At 37.7% G+C, this 19,586-nt stretch overlaps 3 protein-coding genes across 9 annotated transcripts in view; 1 reads left to right on the top strand and 2 right to left on the bottom strand.

Moving 5' to 3' along the window:
* Positions 1–3,252, bottom strand: part of LOC124160737 — a 30,979-nt gene extending 27,727 nt beyond the window's left edge. The window contains exons 1-2 of the mRNA XM_046536733.1: positions 2,889–3,252; positions 2,619–2,807 (exon numbers count right to left, since the gene is read on the bottom strand). Of these exons, the coding sequence (XP_046392689.1) occupies positions 2,619–2,807; positions 2,889–3,011 (312 nt within the window). The 5' untranslated portion in view covers positions 3,012–3,252. The remainder of the gene's footprint in view (positions 1–2,618; positions 2,808–2,888) is intronic.
* Positions 3,253–3,688: 436 nt separating this feature from the next.
* Positions 3,689–4,266, top strand: LOC124160738 (single-pass membrane and coiled-coil domain-containing protein 4 homolog). Its single transcript, XM_046536734.1, has one exon. The coding sequence runs from the start codon at positions 3,719–3,721 to the stop codon at positions 3,899–3,901; it is 183 nt and encodes a 60-aa protein (XP_046392690.1). The 5' UTR covers positions 3,689–3,718; the 3' UTR covers positions 3,902–4,266.
* A 3,832-nt stretch (positions 4,267–8,098) lies between these two features.
* The window catches only part of LOC124160739 (inter-alpha-trypsin inhibitor heavy chain H4-like), a 79,958-nt gene continuing 68,470 nt past the window's right edge, over positions 8,099–19,586 (bottom strand). For 2 of the 7 annotated variants that reach the window (XM_046536738.1, XM_046536736.1), the window contains exons 16-19: positions 16,139–16,387; positions 13,863–13,990; positions 12,956–13,089; positions 8,099–8,453 (exon numbers count right to left, since the gene is read on the bottom strand). In XM_046536738.1, the coding sequence (XP_046392694.1) occupies positions 8,288–8,453; positions 12,956–13,089; positions 13,863–13,990; positions 16,139–16,387 (677 nt within the window). In that variant the 3' untranslated portion in view covers positions 8,099–8,287. Of the gene's footprint in view, positions 8,454–12,955; positions 13,090–13,862; positions 13,991–16,138; positions 16,400–19,586 lie in introns of those variants that run through there. The other 5 variants (XM_046536737.1, XM_046536735.1, XM_046536741.1 and 2 more) reach the window with 3 other exon arrangements.

Here is a 19,586-nt window from a genome sequence, read left to right on the forward strand (position 1 = left end):
GAAGTTATTGATATTGTGCTATGTTACAGCGATGCCAAAAGTGCCCTGGTGAAGAAGCGCTGATAGCGTACTTGGAAGAAATATTCAAGGACAGGGACTACGAAGAATCGATCAAATTTAAACAGTGGGTCCACACCGACTGTGAAACGCTAGAAACAAGCATTCTACCTTTGGACAGCTTCATCGAAAAACTTGTAAGCAAGATTTGGAAACTAACAAGTCACCACTTCGTTTCAAAGCATCAAAGCGAATATTTGAAGTCGTTGAAAGCAGATTTAAAGAAAACAGACGTGATCGTTTTAATGGATTTTGCAGAGAATTATTCATTCATTGTCCAGGATGCTGCCCAAGGCTTTCACTGGGAGAATTCACAAGCAACATTACATCCATTTGTTGCTTATTATTTTGGTGAAGCAGACACGCTGCAAATTATCAGCTGTTGTATTATTTCTGATTGTATGCAACATGATACGGTATCTGTACACGTGTTTATCGAAAAATTTATCGAGTTTTTGACTTCTAAAACGAACGTTACAAAATATACTACTTCAGTGATGGCTCTGCAGCACAGTACAAAAATTATAAAAATTTTGTCAATTTGTGCAACCACAAAAATGATTTTGAAATTAAAGCTGAATGGAACTTTTTTGGCACGAGCCATGGAAAGTCGCCGTGCGACGGCGTTGGTGGTACGACTAAGCGACTGGCCGCCCGAGCAAGCTTGCAAAGACCATTAGAAGATCAAATATTGACGCCGACAGACCTATTTAATTTTTGTCAGCAGCATATCAACGGAATCAAATATATATATGTTTCAAAAGAAGAGGTCGAAAAAAGCAAGAAATTTCAAGAAGACAGATGGCAAGGAAGCAGCACAATTGCTGGTACAAGAGATCATCACCAGTTTGTACCAGTTGACTCGAAGTCGATTTGTGTCAGCAAAGTTTCAAATGACACAATCAATTTTGTCGCGAAAATTTCTGATACCGCCACTTTGCATTTAAAATTGTCTGAACTAGTTCCCGGATGTTATGTTGCATGTATGTATGACAAGAAATGGTGGGTCGGCAATGTTGTTGAAGTCTCTATCAAACAAAACGACGCATTGATCAAATTTATGCATCCTCAAGGTCCTGCTCATTCGTTTTTTTGGCCTGAAAGGCAAGACGTTTGCTGGGTTCCAGAACAACACCTCATTACTCTGCTTCCTGCACCTTCAGTAACATCATCTGGTCGACAATACAAATTCCCAGAAATAATGTTAAAGAAAGTCAACCGTGAATGCAATAGAACATGAAGAAGATTGTTATAAAATCGAACTGTATAGACTTCGGCTTGGGAACCCTAAAAGATGCCCACTTTAGGCTTGGGAACCTAGGAAAAGCTGCCCAATTATATACGGCTTGGGAACCGGAAAGATACCCACACAAGGCTTTGGAACCTATATGAAAAAACCAACCACCTACAGGCTTGGGATCCTGAACAAAGAAACCCACCCGTGGCTGGTATTGTACGGCTATCGGGCGTGGCCCCTTGGCGATGGGGTTGCTAGATCAGCCATCTGAACTGGTAGTGACAAAGTCACCATGGACCAACACAATAAAATAAGTCATAATAAAGCCGACGTAAACCTGTAAAAACGAATAAGGATAATAAAAAACACAAATTGCAGGTTTAAAAAATAAGACGTTGCCATGGCAACGCCATCAACTTTGTCTCAATTTTTCCAGTCTTATTTGTCCGCGATGAAAAACCAGACCCAGTGTTTTAGGGACTTTAAAACATGCTCTTTCTAATTAGATTAGTTTCAAAGCGTTTCTAGAGGGTCTATTTTTGTAACAGTGGATTTAAGGTACCCTATTTTTGACCAATTTACAAAAACCGGCAACTTTACACTTAATTTATTAAATTATGCAAAGACCTATAGGCTTAAAAGTTTTGCTTTAAAAACTATGTTATGTAAAGATATCGTGCACCAAGTTTCATCTTCATGGCTTGAATATTGTCGGAACTGTACAGTGTCAACATTTTAATTTTTTTCTCAAAAAACATTTTTCGTCAAATTTTGTGAGAAATTTGTTCAGTCCTAATGATTAACTAAAATTTTTAAATTGTTGCGTTGAATAGAGCACCAAAAGTTGTCCTAAGTAGCCGAGTTTCGTTTCTTTTGAAAAAATAATAGCGGAGATAATGATATTTAAAATTGCGAAAATTTCACAGTCATACTGTAGGAAGTCGAGGTATGGGATCAATCAGACAGTCGTATCTCAACAAATTTTGCACCGACGAACATAAAATTTTAGCAGTGTCTGTTTGGAACATGAGGGATTAGTACCACAAAATTTCATCAAAATCCGTGATGGTCGCGCGGGGCACTTTCTGAAAATTAGACCACTTGACATGGAATGACCCGCAAGCAAAATTTGATCTGTTACATTGTGAGTCAACTTAATCCGGTTCATAAACCACTGATATTTTGGTTTTAAGTATTCAAAACCCTTGAAAATATTTTCCACAAAAAATTAATGTAGGAGTCCTATGTTTGTTTCTTAATTATTTGACCTGTGTGTTTACATGGATTGAACAAGGTAAAAATATAGTCAACGCTCGTTTCGTACCAATTCTGCAGCAGCTCTCTGTCCAGGATTATTCTCCTTGTACATGAGATTGATTTCGAGTAGTTTTCTTGATTGCCACTTGTTACACACATTAGGTGGTTTGTGTTGAACTTCCTTCAAATGCGACTTTCTCTCATTACGGACATCTCTAAGAACACGAGAGGCTAGATCCTTCGACTGTAGTCGCACCTGCAAGGTAGAAAACAACTGAATTTCCGTCTAAAGTACACTACATACGCCAAAACTCCATCACTAAATGTTATTACTAACCTGCTGAATCCTTAGTTTGCGGCGCTGGGCGAATTCTTCCTTCTTAAGTTGCTCTAAGTCAACCAATAAGCAATTTCTTCCACTTAAATTTGGTTTATTTACAACTACAATATTGCTGATCATTGTCGAAGATGAGCTTGGACTATCTTTCAATATTAACCAATGTAACACTTAAACATGGACACTTCAAGTAAATAAGCCTTCATAAACCTTTTAAACATCACGATCACTATTTAATTAAGTGTCCCAATACGAAAATCATCTCTTAAATACAGCACATATACCATAACTCACGCGTATTTTATTTTTGACGTTTTTGACCGTTACCGTCAGTTATCACACGCGCCTTTTTAAAAAGTAAATACCCTAATAACGCTTGTGTTTTGTTTGATGTGTTGGCCAGTTGTTAAGTTTTTGTCCGCGCGTCACTAGAGACAATTTTTTTCGTATCTTCAAACGTGAAGGTGGTTTTGTCAGGTTTTGTTGTCCAAATTCACCGGGCACCGAGATTGAAGCTATTTCCATTGGACTTAATATTATTATTATTTGTTGGTAAATTCGTAAGTATACAGCATTTAATAATTCCGTTCAATAGTCATGTAATAATTCATTTTCATTCCTATCCGATAAATATGTGTAGTGATCTGATACTTGTACGTGGCATAGGTGTCCTTTTTCTCTTCAGTGGTGTTAATTAATAGTTGGTCCGTATTCCAATATGCTACAAAGTATTTCTTTAAAATAATAGTTTAGAATTATTTGTGAATTGAAAAATTGTATGTTGTGCCATTCATTTGCAGCCCGTAAAGGAATATCGGTGATTTGCCGAAATGCGTCAGCTGAAGGGGAAAGTTAAAGAAACCAACAAGCAGAAAAAAGAGAGGAAGAAGGACTTTATTGAGAATAAGAAAAGAGTTTTCACTATTGCTATTCCAACAATAGTGGCAGTGTTTCTTCTGATAGTGGCGTACGTGTACGTCAAAACAAGACCCAAGGAAACAATCGATATTTAACATCAAATATCTCATGTGCATTCTGTGGAGTTAGCTGTGAAAATGAATATATGAAGAAATTTGTGAAACTGTATGGACTATGTACAGGGAATGTGGCCAGAAGAATATATACAGGTATATTCAAGTATAAATATTCACGGGACAATGAGGCAATTATTTTTGTATTATAATTAAAGCAAGGTTTTAATCACATTGGCCTTGATATAACAGCACGATGAATGCTGAGATTTTTATTACTTTAAGTACTTAGTTACATTTTAAATGTGCTGTTGAAGTAATGTTCAATCTCAAATGTACATTTCACTGAGTGATTGTTACACAATTTTACACTTTCGCTATTTGTAAATACATATATGCTAAAATCATTACAATGTATTTCATTTTATTGATATTTTTATTCATAATAATCCCCGGACTATTCACTCCTTAGGGTTGAACTGTTGAAACTAAATTAGCCATTAAAATTCACTCTGTATTCTATTTATGGTGCTTATTTGTAAGCTTAAAGAGGGGATTCGATCAAAGGTGGTTAATGGAATAGAATTGCAGTTGCATAGCTAGTACATTGGATATTTTGCAGATTTTGTCTTGGCTGCTGTGAGCTCAGCCATGTACTTCGGAAAAGCGCAGGTATTAGGACTTGCCCCAATGTTTCTTCACAGTAGTTGCATTCAGCCAGCTCATCCTTGATCACTTATCAATTAGTGCTCTGAAGTCATGGTATGGAGTGAAGCAAGTGCATGCTTGATAGTTATCAGTCGCCATTGTAGTAATCACTATATACTGAGCCATAGGGAGCAGGCATATTTGAAACTTAACTATTTAAGGCTTTTCTAACTATCTAAGGCTTATTACAAAACCCGCATATCTGATCATTATGGGGGATTGGAGATAGGATTGTGGGAAGATTAATATATTATCTGTAAGATAAACTGATAACATATGGAGACTAAAGGTTTAAAGTATGTTGTTGAATGCTAAGTTAGGTCTTTGCGGAGGCCTGTTGTGGCTTTTAGCTACTTAGTGATCTTATGTATACCCAATTAACACCTGTGTTGTATGGCTCAATATCATCTTTCCTTTGTACAGCAATGAGAAAAATGACATCACAGTGATTGCCTATCTGTGGATGCTGTTTACTTTGAAGTTCCCATTCCATACAAATTTGTAATCCCTTAAGCTCCTAATGTCTTTTTAAAAATAGCTCTTTCAGAGATGTGAGTTTTCGAGCATCTCAAAATCTGGGGTCACCAACCAACAAAAAGCCTTCAAAGCAATTACTTATGTCCTGCACATCCATTGTGATCGCCTAGCACACCCAAATAAAATCATCAGAACATGATATCAAAAGCCCCTCTTGGAAGTAAATATATCAAAACACTGGATGAACGCCCTGAATAAAACAGCATGCATATTAAGGAAAAACAGGTAGTAGGAAAATATAGAATACAAATAGAAAATACAGAACGGGTACTACTGGAAGACAATATGCCTAAGCCCCTTCTTTGGGCACTAGTATAAAATTAATGTCAAAGCCTAAGGTGGCCTAACCAACTATTGACTAACAATAAGCAACTGATTGTTTTTCATGGCTAGTTTTGATTAAAAAAAAACTGGTTGAAGTGTAAAATCATTTCTAATAGTCGTAACTGAGGGATCATGTTGTACGTACAAAACAAAATACATAATGTGTTGGTTTGCTGGAATGGAAGTATTCGATGCAGTGACCTACCTCAGCTTCTCATCCAGACACCCTTCCCAAGCATTCACTCAACTCATAGGAAAGTTTGCAATGGTTGAGGGAGCCTCCCTAAGGTTGTCTTGGTTGAGATCTCGCTCACAAACGCATACAACACTCACTCTGCGGGCTGAACTCCGGGAGAAAATGCTAGGGCTTGAGCGATAGTACTGTGACCTGGATGAGAATTGTGGACCGTCCAAGATTTCCTTCTCAACACAGTTGAGGGTCTGATTTTCACATCAACAAAGTGTAGAGCAAACTCATCTTATACTCTGTTCCATAGAGCTCACGTTGCTCATTCTTCTAGGCTGGTATATTGATGAACATTGTTGGGGTCTCAAAATTTTGCAAATTTTTCCATAGCTTACGGACATTCTTCTTCAGTGCATTTTAACTGCATCGTAACCCTCGTTCATGTAGCAGTAGTATTTTATATGATATCCCAGTCATCTGGCCGCATTGCATTGCTAGGATACATTTGATGTATTATTCCTCAGAGTTATCCTATGCTTATAAACTGAGGGTAAGTAGTAATGCATGTAATATCACCTCTCTCATGACACAGAAAAAATCTAATACTTTCTGCCCTGGCATTTTTCCCAGTTATAGGCAGTTTTTTTATTCATGACATGAAATAGTATTCAACCCCTCTGTATATGCATTAATTTACTGTTTATTATTTCTATTTTCACTTCTTAAGCAATTCCTCATGTTGATTCCTTCTCATTCTTAAAGAAAGGTTGAGCATAAAATGGTAATTCAAACAATCGAGTAACAAACTCTCCACATGCTGTTTTAAGATATACCTCTATTGCAGTTGAGGTTTTACTAGCCAATGTAAAATTTCCATTTTTTTCTCATCTGCACCCACAATACATTTCACTGCAACATTGATTCATATGATTTAATGGGGATCAGTGGCGTAACTATGGGGGGGTCAGTGGATAGATCCCCCCCAAGGCCTCGCAGAAATTTAAAAATATTATCTAGTTTTGTCATGCAATAACTGCATCTGCTTAAAGTTAAGTCTTAAGTGCCAAAATAATGTGAAATGTATTTCCAGGCATGTCATTTTTCAAAAATTTTCCTGGACCCCGTTGCCTGAGAGGGGGGGAGGGCGCCACCTCAGGCTATCCCCCTCCCCCCCTAGAGCCTATCCCTAGTTACCCTACTCAGTGGCGCAGTGAGGGGGAGGTTTTAGGGGATAAACGCCCCCCAGAGCTCAGAGAAATTTTTAAGTGTAATCCGTTTTACTTAATTGGATTGATATTACTAATAGAATAGTGTAAGGATGAATAAAATACCCTTCAGAAAGCCGTAAAACTCACCATTTTGAACCATTTATCTTTAAAATTCCGCAATTTATTAATCTCGCACCTACTGCTTATCCTGGTGGGTATACCATACCCCCACACACCCCGGTGTTAGTTGCACCAAACCCCCCCCCCCCACCCCTTCCAGCCTTAATTCCTAGCTGCGCCCCTGACGCTACTGATGGGGATATCCTCTGGAACTTAATGATCTAATAATAATAATCATGAAAATCTATTTGCCCGGAGATCTGATATATTTATATGCATAGAAATAAGGCACGTAATGTTTAAACACATATTCACATATTATATACAATTGAATGTTTAACGTGAAGAGTCAATAAGATAACCATCGATTGAATAGTACAGCTTATTTTTTAAGTAGGTACTCTTTCTAATCAGACTTTTAAGCATTGATGCTTTTCATTTCTTTTATACATAATGGCAAATTTTTGTACAATTTAATCCCAATTTTTTTGGGTCCCATTTTGGTAGCTCTTGTGCACACATAATTGCAGCAGGATATTTGCATAATTGCATAAAAGCAACAGGATATTTGCATTGTAATGTATGACTAAACCAGGCCTATTATTTCCCTGAGAATCCCCTTTGTGAAATGGAATTATTTTATTTACTTGCTGACAAGGAATGTTTCAAGTTTACTTGGAAATCTGATCTAGCATTGCAGAGATGATCAGAGGCGGAAAAAAAAACTCTCGAGTAATTTTAGAAGATTATTCAATCATAAATGAAGAAAAATGTTATATATGATCATTAAATGTGTACATTGTTAAATAGTTTTGATTGTAGCACATTGAATAAAAGCTGACGACCAAAGTGTACCATTTAAAATAGGATTTTTAACCAGTAATGGCAGAACAAGCTGTTATAAAACATATCGGTGAAAATTTTAAAGTTATTATGTTCCCAATATTTTTTTTGCTTCCCTACATTTTTTTATAACCAATCTGCACAGAAAAATGAATTGTATTAGTATTTCCAGTGATACCACAATCATATATTTGCACCTCTGGCAACTGTAATTTAATAGAGGCACAAACTGCTACAGTGTACATACATATTTCATAGTTTTAGTATCATTGGGCAATTAAGGAGACTTAATTAAAGAAATGAAACTTCAAATTAATAAAAAATTATGGTGTATTAATGTCACACAATTACAGTATCAATATATTTTTGACAGCATAATCAGCAACACATTCACAAAACACTGATGAAATGGAGATCTTGACACTTATTATGTATAAAAAATGAATGTATTATGAATTTCTGCTCATGGTTCACCAAAGATTGTTCACTTCACAGATTAAATTATGTGGAAATTTTTTCTTCCGTCATCTTATCCGTAGATGTTGATGGAGAACTGGTCTCTTGCATTGTATGCACATCAGAATCAGTCTCAGTTACTTTTTCTGAGTTTGTTACCTCCATGCTTGGCGGAGGAGTAAATGCGTTTGGACAGCACACACCAGCCATTCTGAAAGAGAAGTCATGCTTTAGTACTTGGTCTTCAAGGAAGATGATCAAGAGAGAATATGAAACCTTGAAGAAATGGATGAAAATAAGGAACAAAGATTATAAGAAAAAATCCAGATGTGTTAGACACAAAAGAAAAGAATCTGCAAGGGGTAAGTCAGGTGATTACTGGGTTTTGCAGACTCGGACAAGTGTAGATGGCGCAAGATGAGAGAAGAAACAACTACCCATCTATTATGTGCCGCAATCATGAGGAGTCAATATAAACAATTGAGGTCACCTTCTTTAGAGCCAGGGAGGGAAGAGATCTTCCCATTGGGGACCTCTGCACTACAGACATAGGCCTCTATGGGTCATCAGTCATCAGTGGTGAGCACAATAGACCCTCAAAGGCACTACACACGCTTGGACCAAACCACCCAAGTGTCAGGACTGACTACATTGGCACCGATGGTTGGAGGGTGCGTAGGCCTGTTGCCCGACAAAGACAGTCGGGCGGTTGGTACAGAGAGACCATCCAACCGCCAACGGCCCTAGCCCGATTTCTGTGGTGTCACAACGTCTGTACCATTATATGCTATTTTTTCTATCAATTTGTGGTTTGATCTTGCCAAGCAATTCCATGAAACACACTTTGCCCATCCTCAAATAATTTCGGAAATCATTTCCATTCAATTCTCAAAGTAAATTCATGCGGGTGAAACTTCAAACAACCATTTCTTCGCCCATACTCTTTTCTTTTTATATGTCATCAATGAGAATCTAATTGGCTGAAGCAAAACCCATTTTTTGATTTTTCTAAAAATGTGGAGCCATTGCCAACACTAGCCGAAACCGCAACTTCACTCCACGTGATCACCCTGCATACTGAGGAATATTTGGTAAGTTGGCTGGGTCGGGTGGATTGGTTTGGATGTCTGTAGAGCTTGCCCTGACAGACATGGTCAGGGAGTTCAGTCATGTCGGGTGATCGGATCAGAACGGGTGTAGCGCCTAATAGGTCTAAGTGCCCACTTCTATTGTACCTAATCTAATCATAGTCAGGTGGTGGCCACATAAGGGTAAAGCAAATGAATTGCTGGATGAAATTTTTCATGAGCCTTTGTATTTTATAGCCATTCTTCCCTTCAACGATAGTTTGTCACACAATATGTATTGTGTTTCATTATGTAGCCGATTAACTGTCTCATCATTTACCCATTGTATACAGGAGATTTCTCTCCTTTTCTTGGAACTTTCAGATTATTCATGTCATCTATCCATTTTCATCACCACAACAATTCTTTTCAAATATCTTAGTGACTGGTCCAGTTATATAAGCTTGGAATGTTTCAAGCAGCGTCGTGGAAGGAGATGGGACCTGCGACTTTAGGGATGTGCGATGGGGAGAGAGAGGCAGGCACTGCCATATTTCCTATAAATATTTCGTCGGTGAATGAAAACAAAAGATAGTCATGAAAACCCTTTTTCTACTTGGCAACACAGCAACTTACTCATGAAGTGTACTCCGTGGAGGTATGTTAGCGACTGAATTTCTCAGTGGCTAAGCTCCACCAATGGCATTTTGGTTGGTTATCAGGAAGCCACGTACCCTTTATCCTCATCCCGCGAAAAACTTGGGCCTGCTTCTTAGTCACAAAGATATTTGAAATAAATCCTAAGCTACAATGCTTATCAAAGTCTAATTGGTCACATTGACCAAATTTTTTTACTGCCAATTACGATAACAGTTTGGAAAATTAAGAGACGCATGCATATTTTTTTTCTATTATTTTAAATCTCTCACCAACTTCTTGAGCAATAAATAATTTCTCTTTTTACCAATTCCATCCCTAAATAAGCAGTCATCTCTGCCCAAATAAATGGACTGCTACTTTAATTATATCATCAACTCATGAAAGGTAGGTGGCAAATTTCGAGTTTTATTTTTAATTTTAGACCTGTGAGCAAATGGCTGAGTGAAGAATATTTATTTTGTTGAAATTTAACAGTCAAATTCTTTTATATTTGGAAAGAATTGTGATTTTCATTTTGAGTGAATAACACCAATGTTACCACCACCGATAACCTCGAACCTCACATGGGGAACACATATAAAGAATATTTGCGGCATAGCCCTGAAGAAATTAGGATTCGTCAAGCGTATTGTGGGAAGATTTTCGAATGAGAAAGTTAAAGAAAGGTGCTATTTCACGCTCGTCCGACCGCACCTTGAAAATGCTGCGAGCGTATGGGATCCCGCGCAGAAAGACTTAATCCGCGAACTGAATAAAATACAAAGGAAGGCTGCGCGTTTCGTCAAAAACTGTTACGGGCGTACAGACAGTGTTACCCAGATGTTAAGCGAATTAGGCTGGGAGCCATTGGAGACTTGGAGGCTGCGCGCTAGGCTTAGATTGCTTCAACAATTGAGAATGGATATCTTTAAGAGCAAAACAGTGAACATAATATTAGAGCCACACTATATTTCCAGGTCCGATAGAAGCGATAAATTAAGAGAGATGTTTTGCCGAATGGATAGATATGGGAATTCGTTTTTCCCTCGAACAATAAAGGACTTTAATAAACGCTTGTCCCAACCTCGTTAGAGCACTTTTTTTTTAAGCTGTAAACGGCTGGTGTCCTAACACCCCCTGCCACACGCCTTTTAGGCGGCTTGCGGGGTATTATGTAGATGTAGATGAATGTGGGGACAGGAAGCAGGGTAGTTTTTGAGGAAGGATTATGGTAGACATGATGATTATTGTTACTGTATGTGAATGTTATGGTCCTACTCTATTTCTTTGAGTATTTATGAGGCAACTGTTAACCCTTTTGAGATGGTGGAGGTCTCACCTCGCATAACTGCTGTACTGAGCCCCAAGAGACTCTTCCATCCCCTCTGCACGGAGCATTTTTCAGGAAATTCGTTAAGAAGGGTCTCGCTGATAATCAAGCACTCTCAGCACCAACCTTTTCGACCATTCCTAGAGGTGACTCTGCATTATGTCAGGGTAGTTGGGCTCCCTCCTTTCGGGGTTAATAACTCTACCAGCGGCATTGGTTCATGGTCAATCATGCTTCGTTAATATGAATTAGCGAAATGGATAATTGTTGCTTGAACGTAAATTGCAGACTTTGAATTGAATTCCTCGTTTGATTCTGAGAATTGTCAAATTTTGAACGAAGCTTTACCATCAATATTAGTGCTTTTAAACCAGCAACAATTTCCATGTTGGTGTATATACTGAAATCGAGATATAAGTCAATGTTCATTGTAGAATTTCATTTAAAAATTGTAAACGCTGCTAAAAAGAAGAATAATTCAATTGTTAGTTTATATTTTTTGAGAAAGGAACAAATATTTATTTCACAAAATGACTGGATTAAGAATTGTATGACCGTGGTCCCGTACCACTAAGAGGGGTAATATAAGACGAGGGGTTCGTGTACCGGCTCCCGGATTTCGAGGGTAAAGCCTAAGCCCCGCTGTGTTGGGTCCAGAAACAAAGACATCGCACATCTGTGACCGTCATAAAAGGGGGAGGAAACATATGTATTTGGCATTCGTTCACCTGCGTAGGATAATCTCCAATGAAAATTTGCAGCTTTTGTCTCCCTGGTCAAGAAACATCCAGATGCATATTTTTCCCTTCAGTAGGGAAAAGGTTAACTCTTTTAGTGTGTCGGGCCAATATATCGGCTTTTGCCTCTCAGGCAAAAAGTGAGCCTGGCCGATATATCCGCTCTTACATAGTCCATTATTTAATATGCTATAACATATTGCATTGATATATTTTATTTCTACAAAAAGAAGAATCTTTTTACAGCTGAGAATACAAGCATAGAAGTAAGAAAACAATTCATCAGATGCTACATATGGAGTATGTTTCTCTATGGAAGCGAGGCTTGGACGTTGACAGCAGCAGAGAAGTCAAGAGTGGAAGCATTCGAAATGTGGTGCTACCGAAGAATGATGAAGGTAAAATAGATTGATGGTGTAAGTAATGAGGAAGTGCTTGGAAGAGTGGGAGAGAAGAGAAGGCTCCTAAATACCTTAAGCAGAAGACGGGACAAATTAGGTGGCCAAATTTTGAACCACAATGACCTGATGAAGACTGTCGTAAAAAGACAGTTGGAAGGGAAGAAGGGCAAGAGATGACCCCGAATGAGTTACATAGGACAGGTATTAAAGGATGTAAAAGAAAAGAAATATGTAGCTATGAAAAGGTTAGAGGATAAGAGAGAGAAGTGGAGAGCTACATCAAACCAATCTTAGAATTGTTGACTAATGATGATGATATTTTATTTCAGTTAACATAAATATATTTTGTCAATATTAACCAGTTTAACCTCAATAATAAAAAGAAAACTTATGGATATGTAATACAATAATTTTGCATTTTTTCCTAGTTGCTGCATTTTATGAAAATACCTCCCGCATTTTTTGCCAGTACCCCACAAAGAAGGATGGCACTAAGAGGGTTAAGAAAGTGAATTCCATTAATATATTTTATTACTTACTTGTCGATCGAGCAGAAGTATGGAATGAACTGAGTGTAGTCCTTCACAAAGGTGGCCTGAACACACGTGGACAGATGACGACAGAAGCCTTCTTGTTTTCCAGGTGTTTGACATTTTCCGTGAGTATCATTTTCCTATAAAGTAACATTTAATTATTTATGCAGAAATATTTTTAAGTAATAAGTGCAGTACTTTAATGACTGCATTTGTCTGAATAAATTCAAGTAAATGTACATATTGGGCAACATCAAAAAGTGATGTATGACTCATTTGTTACTTGAAAGAAAAGATGCGAAGACATTGCAGAGCAGATTTAACCATAACTATGTTCTTTTTCTGCAATTTCACCTTCCTCATATATGTACATGTTTTAATTTGAAAAACCAAAAACTACAATATGGGAAAATTATCTCTGAAGAGTCATGGCTTTTGCATCCGTATACTTTGAAAATGCAATTGTCAAGTGACAAAGCCGATATATCTTCTATGGAATAAGAATTAATATTTCAGACTAGGGTTGATTGTATTATGAAGCAAGAAAATAGGAACTTCAAACCATAATCATATTCTGAGAATAACCAATTTGCACATATTCATTAACTGAGAAAAATTATAGGCTTGATTTTTAGAAAACAAGCAGAACTCCAAGGCTATAGCTTTATTTGACTTTCAAAAAGCACCTACTTTAATATTCAGGCCTTTTTCGTCAACAATTTTCATCATAATTTAGAGTTTAGAACATAGCATTAAGACTCCTTAGGTTATTATGTATTGATGATAAGTTTAACTATGGGTCAACTGCTATCTTGAATTAGTTCCACAAGTAACTGTCAAGCAATAAAGTTCATTGTTTCATAAATACATTTGACAAATACAATGACCTGGATGTTAAAAAAAATTTTATTACCTTCCATGTGCGGTTATCCACTGCATACAGCTCATCGGGTAATCCTGGCTGAGTGAAATTGAATTGACCCTCACTGGTGACATGATCTTCATACCACTCGATGTCTTCAATGGTAAGATGCTTGGCAACTGGAAGAAAAAGTATTAATGGTCTTTTATTTAATATTAATATCTAAATCTAATAAATATTAATTAATCTCTTTCATGAAGCAAATACCTGACAGACTTATCCATTTGCTCATCACCAGAAAGACCAAATTAACACTGCTAAAGCCATGAAATTTTCAGTTTGTATTTTAATAATAATAATACAGTTGAGGACCTCAAATCTGTAATCCAGAAACCCAGAAAACCAGAAAGCCAGAACGTTTGAAAATTCCTCTGCGTGGTCGTGCGAAAGATCCACAGAGAAAAAATCATCTGCCTTGACTAGGATTCGAACCCGGATCCCCCGATTTCCGGTCGAGTGCTTTAGCCAGTTAAGCTATCGAGATATCATTCTTCCCTGTGGATATTTGTGGACTATACCGACAAGGTGGTATGGACTGCTGAGCATATGATGCGACTAGCAGTCCAAATCATGTGCACAGCGTCACAGCCGGAGAGCAGGCCCGGACGTAGAATGCGAAGAGGTGTTCGCTCTTGACTAGTTTAAAGTATACCGGGACTAGCCGTGGTGATAACTTTTAACGGGAGTCTCCTGCAATGCAAAATCGTGCGAAAGATCCACAGAGAAAAAATCATCCGCCTTGACTGGGATTCGAACCCTCTGATTTCCGGTCGAGTGCTTTAGCCAGTTAAGTTACCGAGGCGTCATTCTTCTCTGTGGATATTTGTGGACACCACCGGACGAGGTGTACGAGGTATCACCGCGGCTAGTCCCGGTATACTTTAAACTAGTCAAGAGCGAACACCTCTTTGTGTTCTACGTCCGGGCCTGCTCTCCGGCTGTGATGCTGTGGGCACGATTTGGACTGCTTGTGGCATCATATGCTCAGCAGTCCATACCACCTTGTCCGGTATAGTCCACAAATATCCACAGGGAAGAATGACGCCTCAATAGCTTAACTGGCTAAAGCACTCGACCAGAAATCGGGGGATCCGGGTTCGAATCCCAGTCAAGGCGGATGATTTTTTCTCTGTGGATCTTGCGCACGATTGTGCATTGCAGGTGACTCCCGTTAAAAGTTATCACTGTGGCTAGTCCCGGTATACCTTAAACCCTCTGTGTAGTGTTTTGACTTGCCACCTTGTGGCACCACTCTCTAAGACATGTTCTGGGACGAGTAGGAAGTTAGCACACACTATGAACATATGTTAACAACCTAGGCAGGAACACATAGGGATCTCAAACATCGAGCACTAGAGCCTGAACGTATTCTTAAATTATTTAATTTGGCGACAAAATATAGAAGCATTTGCACAGATTTACTATCAGAAAAAGGAAGGTATGGATAGATATCGCAACATCTGCTAGCGAATGCTATCAACGAAAGCTATTGAGCATGAATAAAAAAAAGATGTATTTATTGCTCGTTCTCATCCAGTGTTAAGCAAGCATAGTTTATGCTGCGGAGGCTACGTTCATGATTTGAAGGCTTATTCGGCAAGTTTTTATTGAATATATTAAATTGAAATACTGCCAGGTTTATGCTAATAAATGTTAAAATCCCTTTCATGTCTAATTTCTGAGTTATGGTTTTATTGCATTAAAATTCTCAAAAAAAGTGTACCACTTTTTCCGCGTGCTGAAGACCAGAAATCCAGAAAAACCAAAAATCCGGAAACCCTTGGTCCCAAGCTTTCCGGATTTGAGGTCCTCAACTGTAATAAGTTTTATTACTCCGTACAGAAATTATATTTCTGCAGCAATTGTCAAGTGAATCTAGGTAGCCTAGGAGGAGAACCTGTTTAAGGCTATTATCAAATAATAATACATTCTGCTTTTACTTAAAGATACATATAACTCGTGTAGTGATACCACGACTATCTCTAGACAGTGTAAGTGCACACCTTGAAGCTACTTATTAACAATTTATATACGTGTCTGAAAGTTCATAAGTCACATGTTCGTAAATTGAGGGCTTACTGTGCACAAAAATCCTATTTTAGATCATGAAGAGTCTTACTTCTGGTGTACCTATTAGTATTAAAGTAAATATCCATAAGGGACACTTTGATTAGACTTCTTAGGCATGCTTGCATGTCTTTGAAATGGCAGCACAGGAGTGCACCAATCTAGATCAGAATAAATATACCCCAGGACCGAGTGCTCACCATCCTCATCTCCATCTCCTCCCATGGTCGTCGCAGAATCCAACACATCTTCCTCATGCTCTGCTTCTGGAGAGATGTCAGCTGATGGGCGATGGAATGATGAGAACGTTGTGGTGTATGGTGGTGGACCAGGGCGATGAGTAGCAGCGAATCCATATGATGGGAATGGTGCAGCCAGCCCAAGTGGCCCAGGTGGGCCAAACATTCCGGCGCTCGCTACTGCCTGAGGCCGGAAGGAGCCTGAATGTGCTGCAACAGGCACTACAGAACATTGAAATTTTTCTCAATCAAGCCATTGAAGGGCCTTATTTACATGCCTTCCATCACGATCATCAAATGGTCAAATTTTTGTTAGTACACACTCGCCACTTTATACCCTCCAAGTGCATAATTTTTCTTGATAAGCCATCAAAAAGAATTATTTCATTTGGATGGAGGATAATTGGAGGAAGCATACGCAAGACTGTCCTTGAATTAGTATATGTGAGAGCCAACTTTCATTGAAAAAGTGGCACTACATCACCATGACAACAATATGTATGCTAGAGGGATTGGAGAAAGAATTCAAAGGTCATACAGGACAATGCCTATTATTTCTGAGCAAATGTTCACCCAGGAAAATAAAACAGAAATGCATACATAATTCCTGGCCTTTATACTGCAAGGAGAACATGATATGCAATGCTGAAAATGCTAAGAAAGTGTTAAAGTAAGTTGGACGTAATTATGTGCACATATGACAATTTAAGAAAGATCCATGCTCTTTTAGAGCTATCGCATAACTACCAACAAATAACAACATCAATACATTAGATACTTTCAGCAAGCATATTATTTAACATAAATTCTAAGTTTATAAACACTAAAGTAGCCTGATAGTGATGCGAAAAATGCATTATGAAATGGGTAAGATGGCATACTCAGTTTATTGATTATAAGCTGCTCAATATTCAATGTCGAAATGGAGAAAATTTTCACGATCTTTAATGAAAATGAGCTAAATAGGCATCTTATAGATGCAAAACAAATCTTTTTAAGACAATACAATGCAAAAAATTAGTCATTACGCAGTTTGTTCTGGTTCAAAAGATTTGAGAGGTTGGTTATTTTTATTGGCAATACCTGTAAAAAAAATGTTAGGTTTGCACTAATTTCGTTGCAAAGGATTTGATACAAACACCTTTAATTCTCCCTAATGATTTTTATTAAATGACAATAAAAGCCATTCAGCATTGCTGAAGCCAAACCTTGCAATTCACTTACTGCAAAGCACTAAATACCAGAGCTAGGGTATATAAAAATCAGATGGAGAGCATATATTAATATCCAGTAGGTAGTAAATATTTTTTTTAAACCAAATGTAGCTCTATTGCAATTATTGGCAGGCATAATAATAATCATTTTTGGTCAACGTGCCATTCCTTAATGTGCAATGAAAAACATTTTTATTAGTCAACTTTGACACATAGGAAAGGGATGGTAGGAGGCCCCAAGTAAGTATTTAAAAACGATGACACTGCAGATGATTGTCATATTGAATTATGGGAAAAAGTGTATCATTTATTATTAACTGGCTGACCCGGCGAACTTCGTACCGCCTAACAATCAATGAACTTACAGTTTAGTTACACCATTTATAAATAAAGAGCGGCTGTATCGTTTTTAATCATGTTAAATTTATAATAATAAAATAAGGATACAAATTCAATAAAACTACGTAAATGAGTACCAAAATTTCTTGCCGGAAAGACATTTTCTTTATTGAATGTACATAGGGTGGATCGGAGCACGTTTACGCGAATTTTTTTCAATGAATTTTCTTACGCTTTAGTTTAAGAAATTTTGGGCCTTGTGGTTTTATGAAGCAGTTAATGAAATAAAAATTATGCGCATTCAGTTGTTGGCTTTATGTGTTATCAACCGTAAAAAAAATGTTTTTAGGTCCAAGTCTGTTGCGTAAACTTGGCCCATTATAATAATAATAATAATAATCATTCATGGGGCAGGTTAACACAACGCCAGACCGATGCTTGACTGATGCTAAAATCGTGTAAGAAAAGCCCCTATGAAGCAGTATTCGTTTCAAATGACTTTAGGCGCGCCAGTTATAGTATCTATGCTTGAAAAAATGCACTGCGAAAACGTGCTGCATGTGTAAACGCACCACAGTGTCCCCTACACATTCAGGTTTAGTGCTTTGCATCAAGCACTTTCTGATAAACAACAGTTTTTGTTTTGTTATCAGGCGCAAGATAAAGTGGATGAAGCTAAATAAATATAGCGAAGCGAAGCAGTAACGCAGCGAGGGGGTTTATTTGGGGTTAAAACCCCCCCAATAGCTCAGAGAATATTTTTATAAAACATTTGGTTTATAATACATTAGGGGGATGGATGAGTAACAAACAAAACATATTTAACTATTCACACAGCCGCAAAACCCACTATTTTGAACCATTTATGTTAAAAATGTCTGGGGGAGGGCCCCCACACCTCTCGCTTACCTTAGCATACCCTACACACCTGTAGCTGCGCCTAAAACCCCCCTATCCTTAATTCCTAGCTGCGCTCTTGAAGTGAAGGAAGAAATACAGCGGATGGTTTACCGACTCGTTAACATACCACGTTTAATTGACCATGAGAAAATCATGGATTTTCATTAACACATGAGCACAAACATCACAAAAACTGAAAGACTGACCATTTGATTTGTTAATCGTTATCATGAATGCAACACGAATTGTAAATTGAATACGATTAAGCTCAAAAGGGCATATAAGTTGGGATCACGGAATCTTCGGAATGAGAACTTCCTCATCTTTGAGTTTTCCTTTAAGTAAAGTCGCGTGAATCACATTTATTATCAATTTTTTTAAATCACCAAACGCGTTCCGTTGGATAGTTATGGTTGGTTTAAGTTACGAAAGATCATGAACACAAAGCCTACATTTAGCTGTAAATCATGCCTTGGTAAGCCAGGTACGTCCAAGGACTTTAAATATTCAGATAGATAATTGGTGATTTCGTTTTAGTTTGTTACACAGTTAAAAGATTAGAATTCATGCAGTGTACTAACTATTTGATCCTGATTTACCTAGTTTGAGTAATCCACATCTTCGTTCAAGGCCATCAAAATTGTTCGCTCAATAACAAATTTTGATTTTTGTGGTGATCAATCATATTCTGGAACACTTTGTTGATGAGCTCACCTTCCGATGAAACTAATTTGCAAACATGCTGACCAAGTGAAATCAAACTGCTCGATTCCTCCTCAGGAACACAGACATTACCCTTTGTCAACAATTGCTTGGAGATTTGTTTACAAACACAGTAGTGAAGAGTCAACTCGAGCTGGGCTTACAATAAGCTCCATTTAAATTTTTTTAATGCAATTTCAATATTTTGAATATACTTAGTGATTAAAATGTTATATTGCTACGAAGTGCGGTAA

This window comes from Ischnura elegans, chromosome 6, assembly GCF_921293095.1.
Source record: "Ischnura elegans chromosome 6, ioIscEleg1.1, whole genome shotgun sequence".
NCBI classification, from domain to species: Eukaryota; Metazoa; Arthropoda; class Insecta; order Odonata; family Coenagrionidae; genus Ischnura; species Ischnura elegans.

Coding starts and splice junctions, on each gene's coding strand:
- LOC124160738 (XM_046536734.1), top strand. CDS start 3,719: ATGCGTCAGCTGAAGGGGAAAGTTAAAGAAACCAACAAGCAGAAAAAA.